The 14,426-nt window shown below is 44.9% G+C and overlaps 1 protein-coding gene across 7 annotated transcripts in view; it reads left to right on the top strand.

The window, feature by feature from the left end:
- LDLRAD3 (low density lipoprotein receptor class A domain containing 3) overlaps positions 1 to 14,426 on the top strand; it is a 223,846-nt gene that overhangs the window by 112,320 nt on the left and 97,100 nt on the right. For 5 of the 7 annotated variants that reach the window (XR_005860159.2, XM_046942063.1, XM_040701390.2 and 2 more), the window contains one exon: positions 8,049 to 8,195. The exons of 1 other annotated variant lie outside the window; for it this stretch is intronic. Coding sequence is in view for 5 of the 6 variants with exons in the window: in XM_040701387.2 (XP_040557321.1) it covers positions 8,049 to 8,195 (147 nt within the window). In the remaining variant the exon portion in view is untranslated. Of the gene's footprint in view, positions 1 to 8,048; positions 8,196 to 12,434; positions 12,490 to 14,426 lie in introns of those variants that run through there. One more of the 7 variants, XM_040701391.1, reaches the window with a different exon arrangement.

Below are 14,426 nucleotides of genomic sequence, written 5' to 3' on the forward strand. Positions count from 1 at the left end.
GGAGGAGTTTGATATAAAGAGTTGATGTGGACAGTAGTTTGAGACCGAAACAAGAGTTTGCTTACTCTATGGACTCTGCTCGCATCCATGCCCTATAGAGAGTAATTCCAGCTGTGGCTTCGGGATGACTAATGCTGGATGACCAGATAGCACAGGCCTGATACAGGCAGCGTGTCTGTTTGGTTAGATAACGTGCGGCGGCGTGGGCTCTGGCAGGACAGATGATGCTGTACTGATCATAAATCTACCAAGGCACACTAACACCACCCCTTTCTCTTTTAAAATCCAAGCCTTTAAGGCTTAACTGGCAGAATTATCTGAGAGGTTCTTCATTGTGTCAGGCACTTGTGGTATTTTATTCAGGTGACACTGGTTATGGTAAAACTTGATTTAGTGTCTCTACACACCAAGGACTGAATCCATCAGAGAGGAGGATAATGCACCTAACTGTGTCACAGAGGTGTTGCAAAAAATTACAGTGACTTCAGGCAGTGGGGCTGTATAATTATGACAAAGTGCATGCAAGTCTCTTTCTTCAAAGTACAGAGGCAGAGCAAAACAAGATAAACTGCTCTCTTCTGAGACGCTAGAAACAATTAACTTCTCTGTCCTACGTAGGCGTCTGTAGTTTGTAATATGGTGAGTGGCATAGCGTTGCGCTTTGTTGCAAGGCAGCTGGTATATAGTGATGAATGTATTGCATGTGCAGTTGAAGGCGAAGCTAGATTCTTTTCTACATACGCCAGTTCTGTCTTTCATTAAGAGCAATATGTGAAGTGTGTTAAAAGGGTATACAGTCAATAGGATTAGCTTTGCTTTTAACTTGCTTGAATATAGAGATTGCATCTTTACTTTTTGTCCTTTCTTGCTCTTTTTGCCGCCGTCCCCATCAAGCTCTACAGAGTTTGCATGACGAAGAACTGGAAGATGGAGCTGATGCGGTGGCGCTCGCTAGCCAGCGTCCTGCTGTCAGACAGTAGGTTCTCACTGGACTCTTTTGGGGGATGCTCTGCCCATTGCGGGGAGCTGCCTGCTTATGTCCAGCTGCACTCCTAGAGTCTCATGTGTGTCAGTGAGCGTCACCGACTCTTTAGGAAGGTCAGAAAGAGAATAATAACCTGTGATGATGAGGAAATTATTAGAAGAGAGTGATTATTCATTAACCATGAAGAGGGTGGTTGGTGGAATATATTCATTGTGTTTCGGATTATTCTTTTCGACTGTGTTAACTTTCTGTGGAAGTGCCCAGAGATAATGGCTATGCTCCTCTGAAAATATGAAGAACACATCATTAGGGAAAATGCTGCCAGCAGTTAACATCTTTTGGAGTGGATGGTGCTGTGTCGGCACATGCTCTGATTTGCTGCATAGTAATGGTTTTCATGGTTTGCTTAAAATCATAGGAGGTGAAACTGGAAAGGCATCTGGGGAAGGCTGAAATAGTAAATTTTGAGTTTTGATCTTGCTCTGAGGTTCGGATGCACGTCTGGGAATCTTGCTGTGGGGAATCCTCCTTCTTCAAGTAATGTAAATAGTTATTTCTGCTTCTGCTCCTCCTTTTCAATCTTGTGCTGTTTGGGGGCTGTGGATGTGGTCCGTGCTCACTCTGTGCTGTTAGTAGCTGACAGCCTGTTTTTCTTCCACCGTATAGCTGTGCTGAGAGCCCGTGGACTTGAGAGGCACTTGTATTTTTGGTGTGTTGAAGCAGCTGTGCTAAGGACAGACGAACGTGGGGGCTCCAGGGGAATGCCAAGTCCCTCCACAAAGGCTGTAGGATTAAAATAAACCTGTTCACCTCAGCTCACTTTCTGCATGTGGTGTTGCAAGGAAAAAGCAAGTGGCTGTTTATTAGGGAATGATTTCAAAGATTATATTTAATTCAAGAGTTCGCATGGCTAAGTGCTGAAAGGCAGCCACCTGCTACAGGGAGCATGCCAACTGCTTAAACTAATACCATAGGCTGCTTAGAGAGAGATACGCTGTTCTATGTGTGTTATATTATTTACGGCGGAGATGGTGATGTGTTAATTGCTCTCCAGTTCAATAAAAGGTGTCTTTGCTCTGAGGAATTAATGGCTCGAGGGTGGCTATCCAATAGTAGGTTGACGTCTCAGCATTGTGTTTGTTCTGTCTGCATTGAAAGAAGCTATCCGCTTCAGAAAAAGGGGTGTTTCTATTGACTTGGTTTGTCTTGGTAACGTCTAGTGTTTTAATCAGAAGTAACAGTGGGAATTTCTTCCATTTTGGCTAGGCTTGATTCCTTTTTAAGCCTTGAGAATGCTAGCTACAGAATATATCGCACCTGGAAGATGGAAGGAGGGTAAGCTGAACCTCAGCAGTGAGCAGTTCCTTGAATTAATCACAAACGTAGCCGCGCTTCAGTGAGGAAACATTTCTGAGAACTTGTGTTGCAGTGGGGCTGTCAATCTGCCTTTACAAATAACCCTCATAACTTCTAATGTTGTATAAGCAATGTAATCATCAGGCAGTTTAAATGAGGATAGGGGAGGATAGGGATTAAAATTGTTCAAGGGGATTTAAGTTGTCAGATAATGGCTGGCAGGTGTCCTTTACTTGTGACAGATGCTTAGGTGATGTCACTGGTTTTGCAGCGGAGCAAGAAGGAGCATGTCTTGTTCTTGGCTTCCCAAAACCAGCCTGAACATACTCCGGGATGCTTTGTTTGAGTGATATCAAAGGTATTCGTGAAAGAGCCGGAAAGTGAACTTAGTCCTCCATAGTGTACTAATCTTTAATCTGCTGGAGCTGTTAATGGACAGTCTTCTTATGCTGTGCATACTTGGGTTCTGACTGGGAGATTCCTCTTCAAAGCTGACTCCCCATTTTCATTTGAACGAGGGGTAAATTGTAGCAAAGAAGGTGAATAACTCCGTTGTCACAGAGCCTTTGGGCGGCTGCTGGAGTCCTGAATGCAGCATTATCTCATAGACATAAATAGCCAGCACCTCTGGTTTCACTGCACTGAGTGTTAGGCCGAGTCTGTCTTATTTCCACCATGTTGCCTTGCTTACAATATACCTTTATTGCCAGTGAAGATAATGCGGTGTTACCTTGCCTAAAAATTTCAGCTTATAATGCTCGGAGTTTCTTCATGCTTAGCTTTTGAATTTCTCTTCTGGCTGTATCTGCATCAGTAGACATCTGTAAAATAGATGTGGATTTGGTGAGTCAGATGCTTCGTATCTGTGTGAAGAAGTCTGAAAAGACGCATCTGTCCTCCCGCCTCAATCCACAGAAGCAACTGGGCCTGAATGTAAACGTTTGTAAATATTTGCAGTCTCTGAGGAAACAAGTCTTGTGAGATCCTACCAGGCACCTCGCACTGCTTCTCTGCTGTATGTAAGTTGACTTAGGAGGGCATAAAAGCATTTGTTGAGAGTCTGCAGTTACAGATCTATACAATATCCTGAGTCAGCAGGGACCCACCAGGATCATCAAGTCCGACTCTGGCTTCACATAGAAGCACCCAAAATTCAAACCCTGTGTCTGTTGTTCCAAGCGTAATGCAACGAGAATACAATCTCACAGTGTTCTACCCGGTACGCAGAAAGGTGCTTAAATCCTCCTGAAAACTTTAAATAAAAATCCTGTAGTTTCTTCCACTATGAAAACAAAAGCCCCTCTGCGCTTATGTTAACTAGAAGTTCCCTCGTCGTATCTTTTGAAAAGATACGTACCGTTAAGTCATGCATTGAGGTTTTAATTGTGAAAGAGGAGGTTAAATTTGTGTCTTCGTAGCTGTGACATTCTTTGTGGGTGAGCAGGTATGGGAGGTATGGCTTTTTGGTGCCGTCTTGCTGCCGATCTGCTCCAGTTTCTCCTTTCGTGTTCACAGCGTGTTGCAGATTTCAGTGAGCGAGGACACCTTCCTGGTGCACCGGAATCAAACCGGTGTGGCTTTATGGCGGGCAAGGGGTAAACAGGACAACAGGAGGTGTTCATTCAAGTGTGTCCTGAGTAGCCCTCATGAGTAGCACTACAGCTACGCGCCAGCCTGGATCTAAATCAATCTCCTCACGTTTGGGAAATGTTATACAGAGATCACTGACAGTATCCAGTGGCAGTTCCCACAAAAGGCATGTCAGAGGTTTGGCAGCAAGGAGTTCGTGCTTCATCCTTGGTGACAGATCCTCTTTGCAAAGAGGCTGAAGTTACGGACGCTATTGGTGCCCAAGTTTGAACACACAAGTGTCTTGTATTCCTTCCTCAAAAACTCCATTGCCAGGATGACTGGCTGCTACCTTTCATTCGTGTCCTCATACAGACACAGCACTACTATCAGTAGCGATCTGTTCTGTAATGTGCAGTTCTCTGGAGAGCTTTCAGGTAGTTTTTTTCTGGGAAAGGTATCCCAGCCTTGCGTTGTTCCTACAGTGTGACGTGCTCAGTATGAGATGTCCTTTTATTTATTCTTTCCTCTGGTTCCTTTTTAGCAAGTATTAAATATTTAGATGCCAGCATTTTTGGAAGGGGCTGCTCAAGCAGATTGGTTTCCTTACTCGGTCCCCTTCAAAGTGAAACACGAGTCCCTTTTTTATTCAGCCCAGATGGTGTGCTTTTTAAAGTGAGCAGTGTGTGGCGGTGAGAATGGACTGCTTCTTTTCCCTTCTCCCTTCACTTAACTGAACACATCCGTGCAGTTTGCATTTGGGCTGAATTCAAAATTAGTCAGAGAGGCTGCAGGGTAAATATGTCAGCGATTGGAAAGGCGGCTCTGCCAGATTGAAGGAATTTCTGCCCTGCCAACAAGCAGTATAGCAAGTTGGCTGCACGAAATCTGACATCTGTACAGACTTCGTCGGGATACTGCTTGAATCTTTCAGAAAAATGGGCGATGGAACAGGTCCTTCTTGTGCCTGGAACCTCATGTTCCCTTGCAGAGCAAGTGGCCACAGCGAGGGTTTCCTGCAGCCTTGGTGGCCTTCATATCAGGAGCAAAGGAAACGAAATGGACTGTACCATTTAAATGGTTCCAGTATGGCGTTGTTCTGACAGTTCCATACCCACTGGTGGATTTATTTATTTACTTTTTGGAGGTAAGGTAACACACGTGGCACATTTCTGGGTGTGCTGGCTGTGACTCTGAAATTGCGGTGTCTGCAACCTGCAGCTCTATTCCAGCAGCTGATGGGGGGCATATTTGAAGAGAAAGAGCTCTTCATCCTTTGAAATAGGTGTGAGTCAGAGTTCACTGTTCCCATTCTGCAGCAGAACTCGCATAGGTCTGTCGGCAACTTAATCTGCCCGTGTCTTTTGTTTCCTGTTTGGTAAAAAGGTTAGCGCTACATCCTTACTTAGAGGAGCTTTGAGGATGAATTTATTGTATGGCAAAGGAAATCCTATAAACAAACCGCTTGCTGGGTAACAAAATCTGATATCTGTTCTTGACATTTTCCTTCAATTCAGTAGAGTAGAAGCACAGCCTTTATACAGAGCGGTTGTTAGAAGCATCAGGGACTTGATGGCTTTTTGGGGGCATTGTTTCTGAGTTTGTGCTTTTGGAGGCCTGAAACGTTCTTAAATGATTCGGCTTGATCTAAGTTTTTCATTATGGGTGCACAGAGATCCTGGTGAATGTTTTCAGGCAGATACAGCCTGCCAGGAGCCAAGCTTGGGCCTCTGTGCGGAGGAGGTGCCGCAGTCCTTGGAAGTGCATCAGTTACTGCGTTGTCTGGGGAGCACCGTGATGCTCAGAGCGGGGAAGGCAGCTCCCTACTTGGGGCAAGTCTAGACCCCGCGTCTGTTCTTTGCTGGCACCTCGCCCAGGCCTGGAGGAGGCCTCGCTGAAGTGTTGACAGCGAGGTTTCATTCTGAGTAGGTGCAGCTTCTGTGTGGAAGTGGAGCGGGGGGGGAGAGGTGCGGGCAGGAGGGTTAGATGAGAAGGTGGCGAAGAGCAGCAGCACAAATGAGAACGGCACCTTTTTCTGATGGTATTGCCTCAACGTGCTACCGCAGTGCTTGGACTTGGAGAGAACTGAAACCTTGGTAATTCCTAGTTGTCATATGATGCTTGCAGTACCTTCATTTTGCAGCAGAGAGTTAGTTTTAGCCACAAAATTTAGATGATGTGGGTTTTTTTTTTTTTTCTTCCTTTTTTTTTTTTTCTGAGGACTGGAGAGAAGGGGTTTATGCTCTGCTCTTGAAGCTCTTGGGCGCTTCTGAAGAAGCTTAAGAATATGGCATATTGGCTATGCCTTGACGCTGTGGAAAACATCCGTATCGCTGTTTCATGTCTTGGTCTGTTAAAGGCAAACCTCGGTTTGGAGTGCTGGGGCGATCTTCCTCCCATTGCAGGCAGCTGTGTTAGGGGTGTGCTGCAGGCTGCTGCCTAACGGGAGGCTGCGCAATGTTGGCAACTTCTGTGCAGCTGTTGGGAGGAGTGATGTTGGCTTGGCCATCACTTACCAGATACAGGTCAGTGATACGAAGACTGATCTGATTGTGTCAAAGTGCTGGTCCAAGGCAAAAAACTAACTCGCCCCACACTTGTTGGCTGAACATAATGCTGCAGAACTTTGCAGCGATGCTTTCAGGCAGCGGTAGCCCAGGGGCTGTTACTGAGTGTATGTGCTCAGCGTTTCCTTGCAGGGCTGGCCAAGGACAGGTCGTTTCCATTGTTGATTTAGATGTGGGGACTCAGACATGAAGCAGAGTTGGGGACAGCTCTCCTGGATGGCTGCTGGCAGTGGCACTTTCCATAGGGATGGCAGTGTGGGCCCGGCACTGAGCTGTTCCCTGCGTGCAGCAAGAAGCTGCATCTTGCACATTGCAGTGTGGAGAGAGCAAAACTATTCTTCCTCGGTTGGAAGAGCAGTGATGCACGGAAAGAAACTGAAGTTTGAATGGAACCAGTAAAAGCATAGACTAAATAGCCAGCTGCATTGCCTGGGCTTGCTTTTTGTGGGCTGTCACTTTCTTTCTTGAAGGTGCTACCACAGGGCTGTTGCAGGTGGCTCTGGTGTGCAGCTGGTGGCTGGGGTTGCTGCATCTGCCTCACAAGATACAGTTTCCACTTTGTTTCTGGATCACCTTGTCTTCCAGCAGCTCAGGGCAAATTTCCATTAAGGTAACCACTCTGTGCTGGCAGAGTCTTAAGCATCCCAGGAGGGTCAGACATTTGCCAGGAAAAAAAAAAATGGAGAGGAAACATATTGTTTGGGGTAGAAATAGGCATAAAAATGCTTACCAAAACAATCCTGTCCTGCATCTTCTGAAACAGTGATGTAAAACTTTGCAGTGTGATAAGGGCACAGTGACATCCCCGTCCTTACGCAGGAAGGTTTTTGTTTCTGGTTTTTGGAAGAATGTGAACTTGGAGCATAATGCCTCAGATGAAGCAGAAAGATGGGAGGTGGAGGTTTTCTCTCACCCCCCTGTGTTGTATTGCAGCTTCCCGCAGCGTGGTGACTTGAGATTCCATTTATCATGCTGCTCCTGTCTTGGGAGCATCAGTCCTCCAAGCCCAACCTGCCTTTTGGACCTGTGGTTGAATCTCTTTGCTTATTAAAATAATTGCCATTATCTATCTTCCTTCCCTGAAGTTTACGTTTCTGCAATACCTGTGCTCTGAAAACAGTGCACAGATATGGAAGCACAGTAGATGAAAATCACCGATTAGAGCTGTTACAACCTTAAAGGCAAACTTATAGATCGCCTTCTTAGTCTGTTTTCTTCATCTCCAGTTTCCTCCTGCTAAACCCTCTCCACATAGCAGACTTAGTGACATTCTGTCTGCCTTCCTTGCCTGGACGGGTGTGTGCCAGGGCACTAGGCTGACACCAAGCATCACTGTGTTTAGAACTTCATTGAAAAGGTAGCGTGAATTAGTCCACGTACTACCTAGTTCCTAGTCCCCAGGCTGCAATAAGTAAGTAAAAATCTGCGAGCTAAATACCGGTCTGACACAAGCATGAGCGTATGGAGCTTGAGTTCTTGTGGCCTTACCTATTTTACTTGTGTTCAGACCTTATGAAGGAGAGACTTTTTTTTTGAATACGGTGTAAACTTGATTTTCGTTGTTGTTGCAGATAGCCAGCTGCTGCCTGGGAACAATTTCACAAATGAATGCAACATACCTGGAAACTTCATGTGCAGCAATGGGCGCTGTATCCCGGGGGCCTGGCAGTGTGATGGGCTGCCAGATTGCTTCGATGACAGCGATGAGAAGGAGTGCCGTAAGTGACCACCGCTGTGCCCTCGCTGTGCCCGTTACCACAGCGCGTCTGGTAGCGTTAGTGGTGCGTTCTGTAGTGCATACTGTGCAAGTAATGGAGCTACTGCCAATGTCTTGATTTCTCTGTTGTCACAGAAGATAGGTCCCTTCCTATTATTTCACATCTTTACGGTTCTTCAAATTGGCCAGTTATAATTCATTGCTTGGTAGTAGGTGCTTAAATCCCTGTGCACAGATGGATAAAGCAAGACAGGCTTGACCTGTGGCTATTCCAGTGGGAGACTCATGCTCTGTATGAGTGCAGGGATCCTGCGAACCCTGACTCACCATACAGGCCTCTGTAATAAAGGCGGTAACATCCCCACACCCTTGACACTAGTCCCTTTTGTTTCAGTGTTTTTAACTGTATCTCACTACTTGTTTTCCTCTTCTGTCAAATTGTAATTCTTAGTACTCTGAAACTTAAACAGTAACTTTCTGGAAAAGAAACAATGAATTGGCTAATAATGTTTACATGTCTTAATCCGCCCTACAGCACTCCACTTCTAGGCAGCTTAGGAAGGCTGATCTCCTTCTCCTTTGTGATGTCATGCTTTAGTTAGCATTAATTAAGTTTTAGTTAATGTTATCCAGCCTTTAGTTAACAAGAAGCTTTCTAGGCTACGTAGTATACCCAGGCAGCAGTATTATGCTATGGCAAAATATCATGAGACCATGTTTAGGAGGGAACAAGGCCACAAACTTCACATTCTTCTGAAGTGTCTGAGAACTTTTTGATAACTGAGTGCTTTTTGCCCAGCAAATGTTTCTTTTTTATATAAGTGCTTTATAGAGGTTTTATTTATTTTAAGCCTCTTTATGGGAACCTTACCTTTCCCAGGACGCTTCAAGGACGTTACTAACCTCACTTGTGGAGTGGAATAAAGAATAAAAGAATATCTTCTTAAATTCATTGGCCAAAAGTAGCATGTTTTGTTAAATGCTTGTTACTTTAACTTTATGCCTCGTCTTTAATACCAGTTTTCCATCCCTTTTAAAATAATGGGGGCTTTAAAAACTGTGCTGTGGAAATCCATGTCCATAGTTCTGCCTTGAGCCAGTGAGCTTTTTTCCTACTTCTAAGGCCTTAAATGTGTCTGTACAAAATATCTGATCCATTGTCATGTTGGTAAAAGCATAAAGCTTGTGTTGTAGCACTGAAGCCAAATTAATTTGTTGGTGTTGTTGTAAGGACTGATCAGTTGTGCTCATCCATTTAAGCCTTGGTAGAATTGCTGTTGGTGGGAGCTTGGACAAGAATAAAAAATGTCCAAAGTTCAGTCTGCATTTTTCAGTCAAATGTTCCGAATGGCAGGAGCTGCGAGACCTGCAGGTTGCTGGTTACCTAACTCTTGGGTATGCAACTGGCATTGCTCCTGGTGTTCAGTCATGGCTTCTTAAAGTGAGCTGCGTGAAGGTACTTCTCGGTATTTACAGGACACAAAGACAGAGTTTCTGTGTCTTTTCTGAGAACCCTCTGCCTTGCATGAATTTCGCTTTTACTTGTTAGACTAGAAAACTGTAAGCAAGGTTTTCATTAATCTTAGGGACAGGTTTTTTTATTTTTTTTTTTTAATGAAGTAATGAAGACTGGGCTGGACTGGGCTCACGAATCATGAACAGGAAGATGTGCTGCTTGACTCTGCTGAAAAGCTTTCTTACCAAAACCAGTTGGATCTGGTGAACTGCAGGCAATAATGAGTATAGTAGCTGACAGTAAAATATAAAAAGCTGCAAAATGTCAGTTCATAACAGTTAGTCTTGTCATAACAGAGTTGAAGACAACAGGGAGAGCAAGGGATTCATATCCTGTGCTGGCTTGCTGTTAACAGGTCAGATAAGCCAAAACAGAATGGAAATAGAGCTCATTTGAATATCCAAACAAGAAATTAATATTCATGCAAACAAAGTTCTGTAACATGTCCAGAGAGCTTCAAGCTGCCTGTTTTGCATCTCCCTCCTCTTCATTTTAGTAGACAACTTTTAACTCTCTGTGCTCCTAGTGGACCAACCACTGCATTTGCACTCCAAGCAGACGCACGAGGCCTGTGTGTGTGTTTCTGTCAGTCATCACGAGGCTCACAAAAAAAAATGATTCTTGTCGCCAAGGTCCCCCTCTGGCAGGTATGGCAAAGGGATAAGAGCTGTCCCTGAAGGGGGGGGGAGGATCATGCGGAAGGCTGGAAGGGCTTTGTGGTGTTAGTTGTTGGCTTATGTCTGAGCACATAAACTTGCTAATAGCTTGAGGGACAAATCAATTATTTATACATAGGTTTATCTGATAGTAGTGCCTCCTATTAATTTCCGCAGAAACCACAACTGATAGAAAGAGCACAATAACACTATTTGATAGCAAATTCTCAGCTACAAAACGCTATTTTCCAGCATAGTCCAGCATAGTCACCACCATTAGCTCTGCATTTTTGCCAGAGGTGAAAAAGAGCCTGCATGCTGTGCTCATTAAAACCTGCACCAGTGGAAGTGACCCACTATCACCACTGCTGAACGCACCACCCACTGCTTCTCCGTGTTTGCATTCACTGTTTGGTCTGCATAAATGTCCAGCAAGCCTCAATGAATGTCAGAGGCTGCCATTTTTTCTGAATGGAGGAATTCAGTGCCACAGCTTTGCTTCATCTGCCCTCCCATGTCAGACACCGTTTTGTCAGCCATTTTGCTTTGCCCTTCTGCTGCCTTCTGTCACACGACAGCAAAATGGAATGGAATATTGGTGGGAAGATTCAACCCCCACCAACAGCTGCCTCTGACATCACAGGGCAGTGTAATGAAATAGGAAGCGTTACTTTCAGGGCTGCCCTCATATATTTGTTGATAAAGACATATAGCGTATGCAGATAAATCAAACTTTGTTTTGCTCTTTTGATTAATTTTGAAAATGGGCCCACTCTTCTGAGGTACTGTTAGATCTGTCACCAGCCAGTCCTTTATGTCAGAAAGTGATGAAAATTTAGATTGGCTTAACAGCCCTGGAATGGAGGTAGTTTCTAGGTCAGATCCAAGGCATGGAAAGGCAGCCCTAGCATTTTGTCTGGAAAGTGTGAAAGAGGAAGAAAAATCACTTATCTGCCCCCTCCAGCTTGTGTCAATCCATGAAGACAAGCTCTTGGATTAACTGAGGCTGTAAAGGACTTTGGATATCATTTGGTCCAGCTGCCTGCTCAAAGCAGGGCAAGCTCGGGTTAGGGTTGCTCAGAATTTTGTCTGGTCAAGTGTTGAGTACTTCCAAGGATGGATTGCTCACAGCCTCACTGGACGCCTGCTTCAGTGTTTGAGTATCCACTCTGGGATTTTTTTCTCATAATACACGATCACTTTCCAGTGATTGAAGCTGAACCAAACAGCTTTTAAAGATGTGCAGTGTAATTAACGTCTGGGTCTGCTCGCCTCACTGTGTGGGAGAAAGGGATGTAGGAGCCCAGGAACTGATCCTCTTGGGTGCAGAAACAGCAGTGGAAAAGTGAGAGCAGCTGACGCTCCAGATGTACATACATCACATCTGGTTGTGTCGCTCCACCAGCAGCACTGTTCTTCTGGTGTCAGGCTCTGTAAGGGAGGGCAGCTGTGCTTGGATGTGTTGTTAGAGCATGACAAGGCTTGAGGAGTGTGCGTGGGGTGTGTATGTATGTGTTTTTTTGTTTATTGTTTTTGGCTAGGCTTTGTTACCTTCCTCCTTTCAGAACAAGGCTCTGCTTACTAAAGCTTACCTTGCAGCAAAATCAGCATCCTTTGTTTGGTGCTGTGATGTTACTTCGCATTAGCTGAGCTGTTGAGAGTGGAGACAAAGCTGTATGAGTTACTTCAGCAGTGTGAGATGGCTGAGTTCCCAGTGTGTTACTACCTTAAGCCCTGTGAGCTGCTTTGTCTGCAATTCCTCATCGACTAACTAGTTCACATTTAAAGGCTTTCACCTTGCCTTGAGGTGTTTTGTGTGATTACTGAACTCAGATGGTGCTGCAGACCGGTGTCTCTGTGGAGGCAGCGTGCTCTGTTTTGGCATGCCCATGGAGGAAGTTGCACACGTGTGCCTTCAGCTGCAATGTCTTTCCCTTTTGGAATGCCTTATGGTTGAATGTGCAGGTCCAGTAATATCTGATGAATTCTGTAGTATTTCATTCTCTCTGTTACCTTTAAAAGATGGAAACTTACATCTCAGAAGTTCTGCTTTTTGTTTTCTGCTGCCCATGTGTGGAAAGCTATGGGGAGCCCACGTGTGCTGCTCTGGCTGCGAGGAGGAGGTGAGATGCAAGAGCAGAATGATCTGCACGTTGCCCATTCACATTTCCTCTTTCCTCTGTTGCTTTTTTCCTTTTTCTGTGTTCTGCTTTGGAAGGCCATCTCTCTTAACCGCATCGCTTTGCTTGTGAGATTTTTCTTCATCTTCTGCATCTGCCAGAATTCATACCATCTGTTGCGTTCCTGGCTTCCTCTCTGCCCTGACCTGTGAGCGATTTAACACTTCCCATGCCAGCTGTCTGTATGCTGTTTGGCACACAGAACATCTCCTCCTGTACTGTCGCCTTATGTCATGGTGATGCGGCAACAGAAAGACGTTATCTGAGCAGGAGGGTAGAGAAAAGGTGTAAGAGGGAGGGAAGAAGCTGATGCTGGGACATCCGTTGCTGTAGATGAGAAGTGCTTCTCCTTGAAGCAGAGCATCCCTTTGGCTTTTCTTCCAAACCACTAACTGAGCTTGGAAAGTAATTAATTGACCATGGCACTGTGAATGTTTTGTGAGTATTTCTCATTCTCAGTAGTGCAAGTAACTTGCTATCTTCAGTGCATCTCCCAAAATGGAGAACATTTTTGTGGCTCATTCCCTCTGGATCTGCTGATTCTCATCAGCTGGATTGCTAATCAGCCTGTGAATTCAACTATGGGTCATGCAGATCGCTTTTGAACACTTGTGGGCTTTTAATTACTGCTACTGTTGGTCTTTGGCTCTGTAGATGATTTATAATGGTAGTTGAGGTTCCTCTTGAGAAGTGCAGAGCCTTTACCAGTGTGACTTTCCTGTGGAGCCTACAGCTGTTGATTGCATAGCTCCTGGGTCCTGCTCTGGTTAAACACTGGGTGTACATATATGTGAGGTACATGCTGCTTGCACCCAGCAGGATGGAAGCTGCATGCTGTCAGCCACTCTGCATTCTCAGTCCGTTAGCAGGTGTAGAAGATGGAAAATAATACAAAAGAGAAATACGTTAAGATGTTTCAAAGCATTTTGAGGTAAACAGATTATCTTTAATACTGACCTTTATACCTACCTGCTGACATACTGCATTAAGGCCAAGTCCTGTATCACACTGGAAGGACTCACTCCTGGAGATTTAAGAGTACAATAATGTTCTTAGTTAAGCTCCTAATGTACTCTGTCATCTTTGTTTCCTCTTTTCTTTGTGCCTTCGTACATCTTTGTATTAGATTATTGCAGAAACAACAATGTGAACACTGAAAATGGCTTTTGTCAGCTAATGAGCAACAGCAAGTGGAGAGATGGCATGTTGCTGCCTTTGTCAGCTAACGAGCAGCAGATGGTGCAGATTCAGAGCATGGCACATCATCCGTGCTAAGTGCCTGGCATGACAGCAGCCAGAATGAGAGAGGTACCAAATACCCAGAAGTCTAGATTTTCCCTCATCACTTTTCTGAGAGCCATTTTCTACAAGTCAAGATAGTGCCTTCAGCTACAAGCCAGTAGTGGCACACAATGAATACAGTGACTGGCTGTGTTAGTCCAGGGGCAATAAGCTGGGGGCTAGAAAGAAATGTTTTGTGAGGATAGCCGTGGGGCAGTGTGTTCTAGTGGCAGGAGCTTAAGTATCTCATATTTCTGCTGCCAGTCACTGCTGTTTCTCATTCAATCCAAATATAAAGGAAAAGCAGGTTTTTCACTCAGTGATAAAGGCAATGTATTGGTGAGTGGCTGAGCAACAGGGCATCATTGGTGCTGGTTAGAAATGTGCTCCCAGCACGCTCTTCTGCATGGAATAGCAAGAGCTGGCCTCTAGGAAAATGTGGAGCTGCAGCAGTGAAAACCTTGGCTTGTCGCCAGCAGTTCAGCAGCCACAGATCTTGCTCTGATTGTCCTTCAGTCAGCTAGAGTCTTTATATGCAAGTCTCTTCCGTGGGGGAGAATTTCTTCTCTAAATGACGTGCACCGTGAAAACAGTGAATT

This window comes from Gallus gallus, chromosome 5 (genome assembly GCF_016699485.2).
Source record: "Gallus gallus isolate bGalGal1 chromosome 5, bGalGal1.mat.broiler.GRCg7b, whole genome shotgun sequence".
Classification (NCBI taxonomy): domain Eukaryota; kingdom Metazoa; phylum Chordata; class Aves; order Galliformes; family Phasianidae; genus Gallus; species Gallus gallus.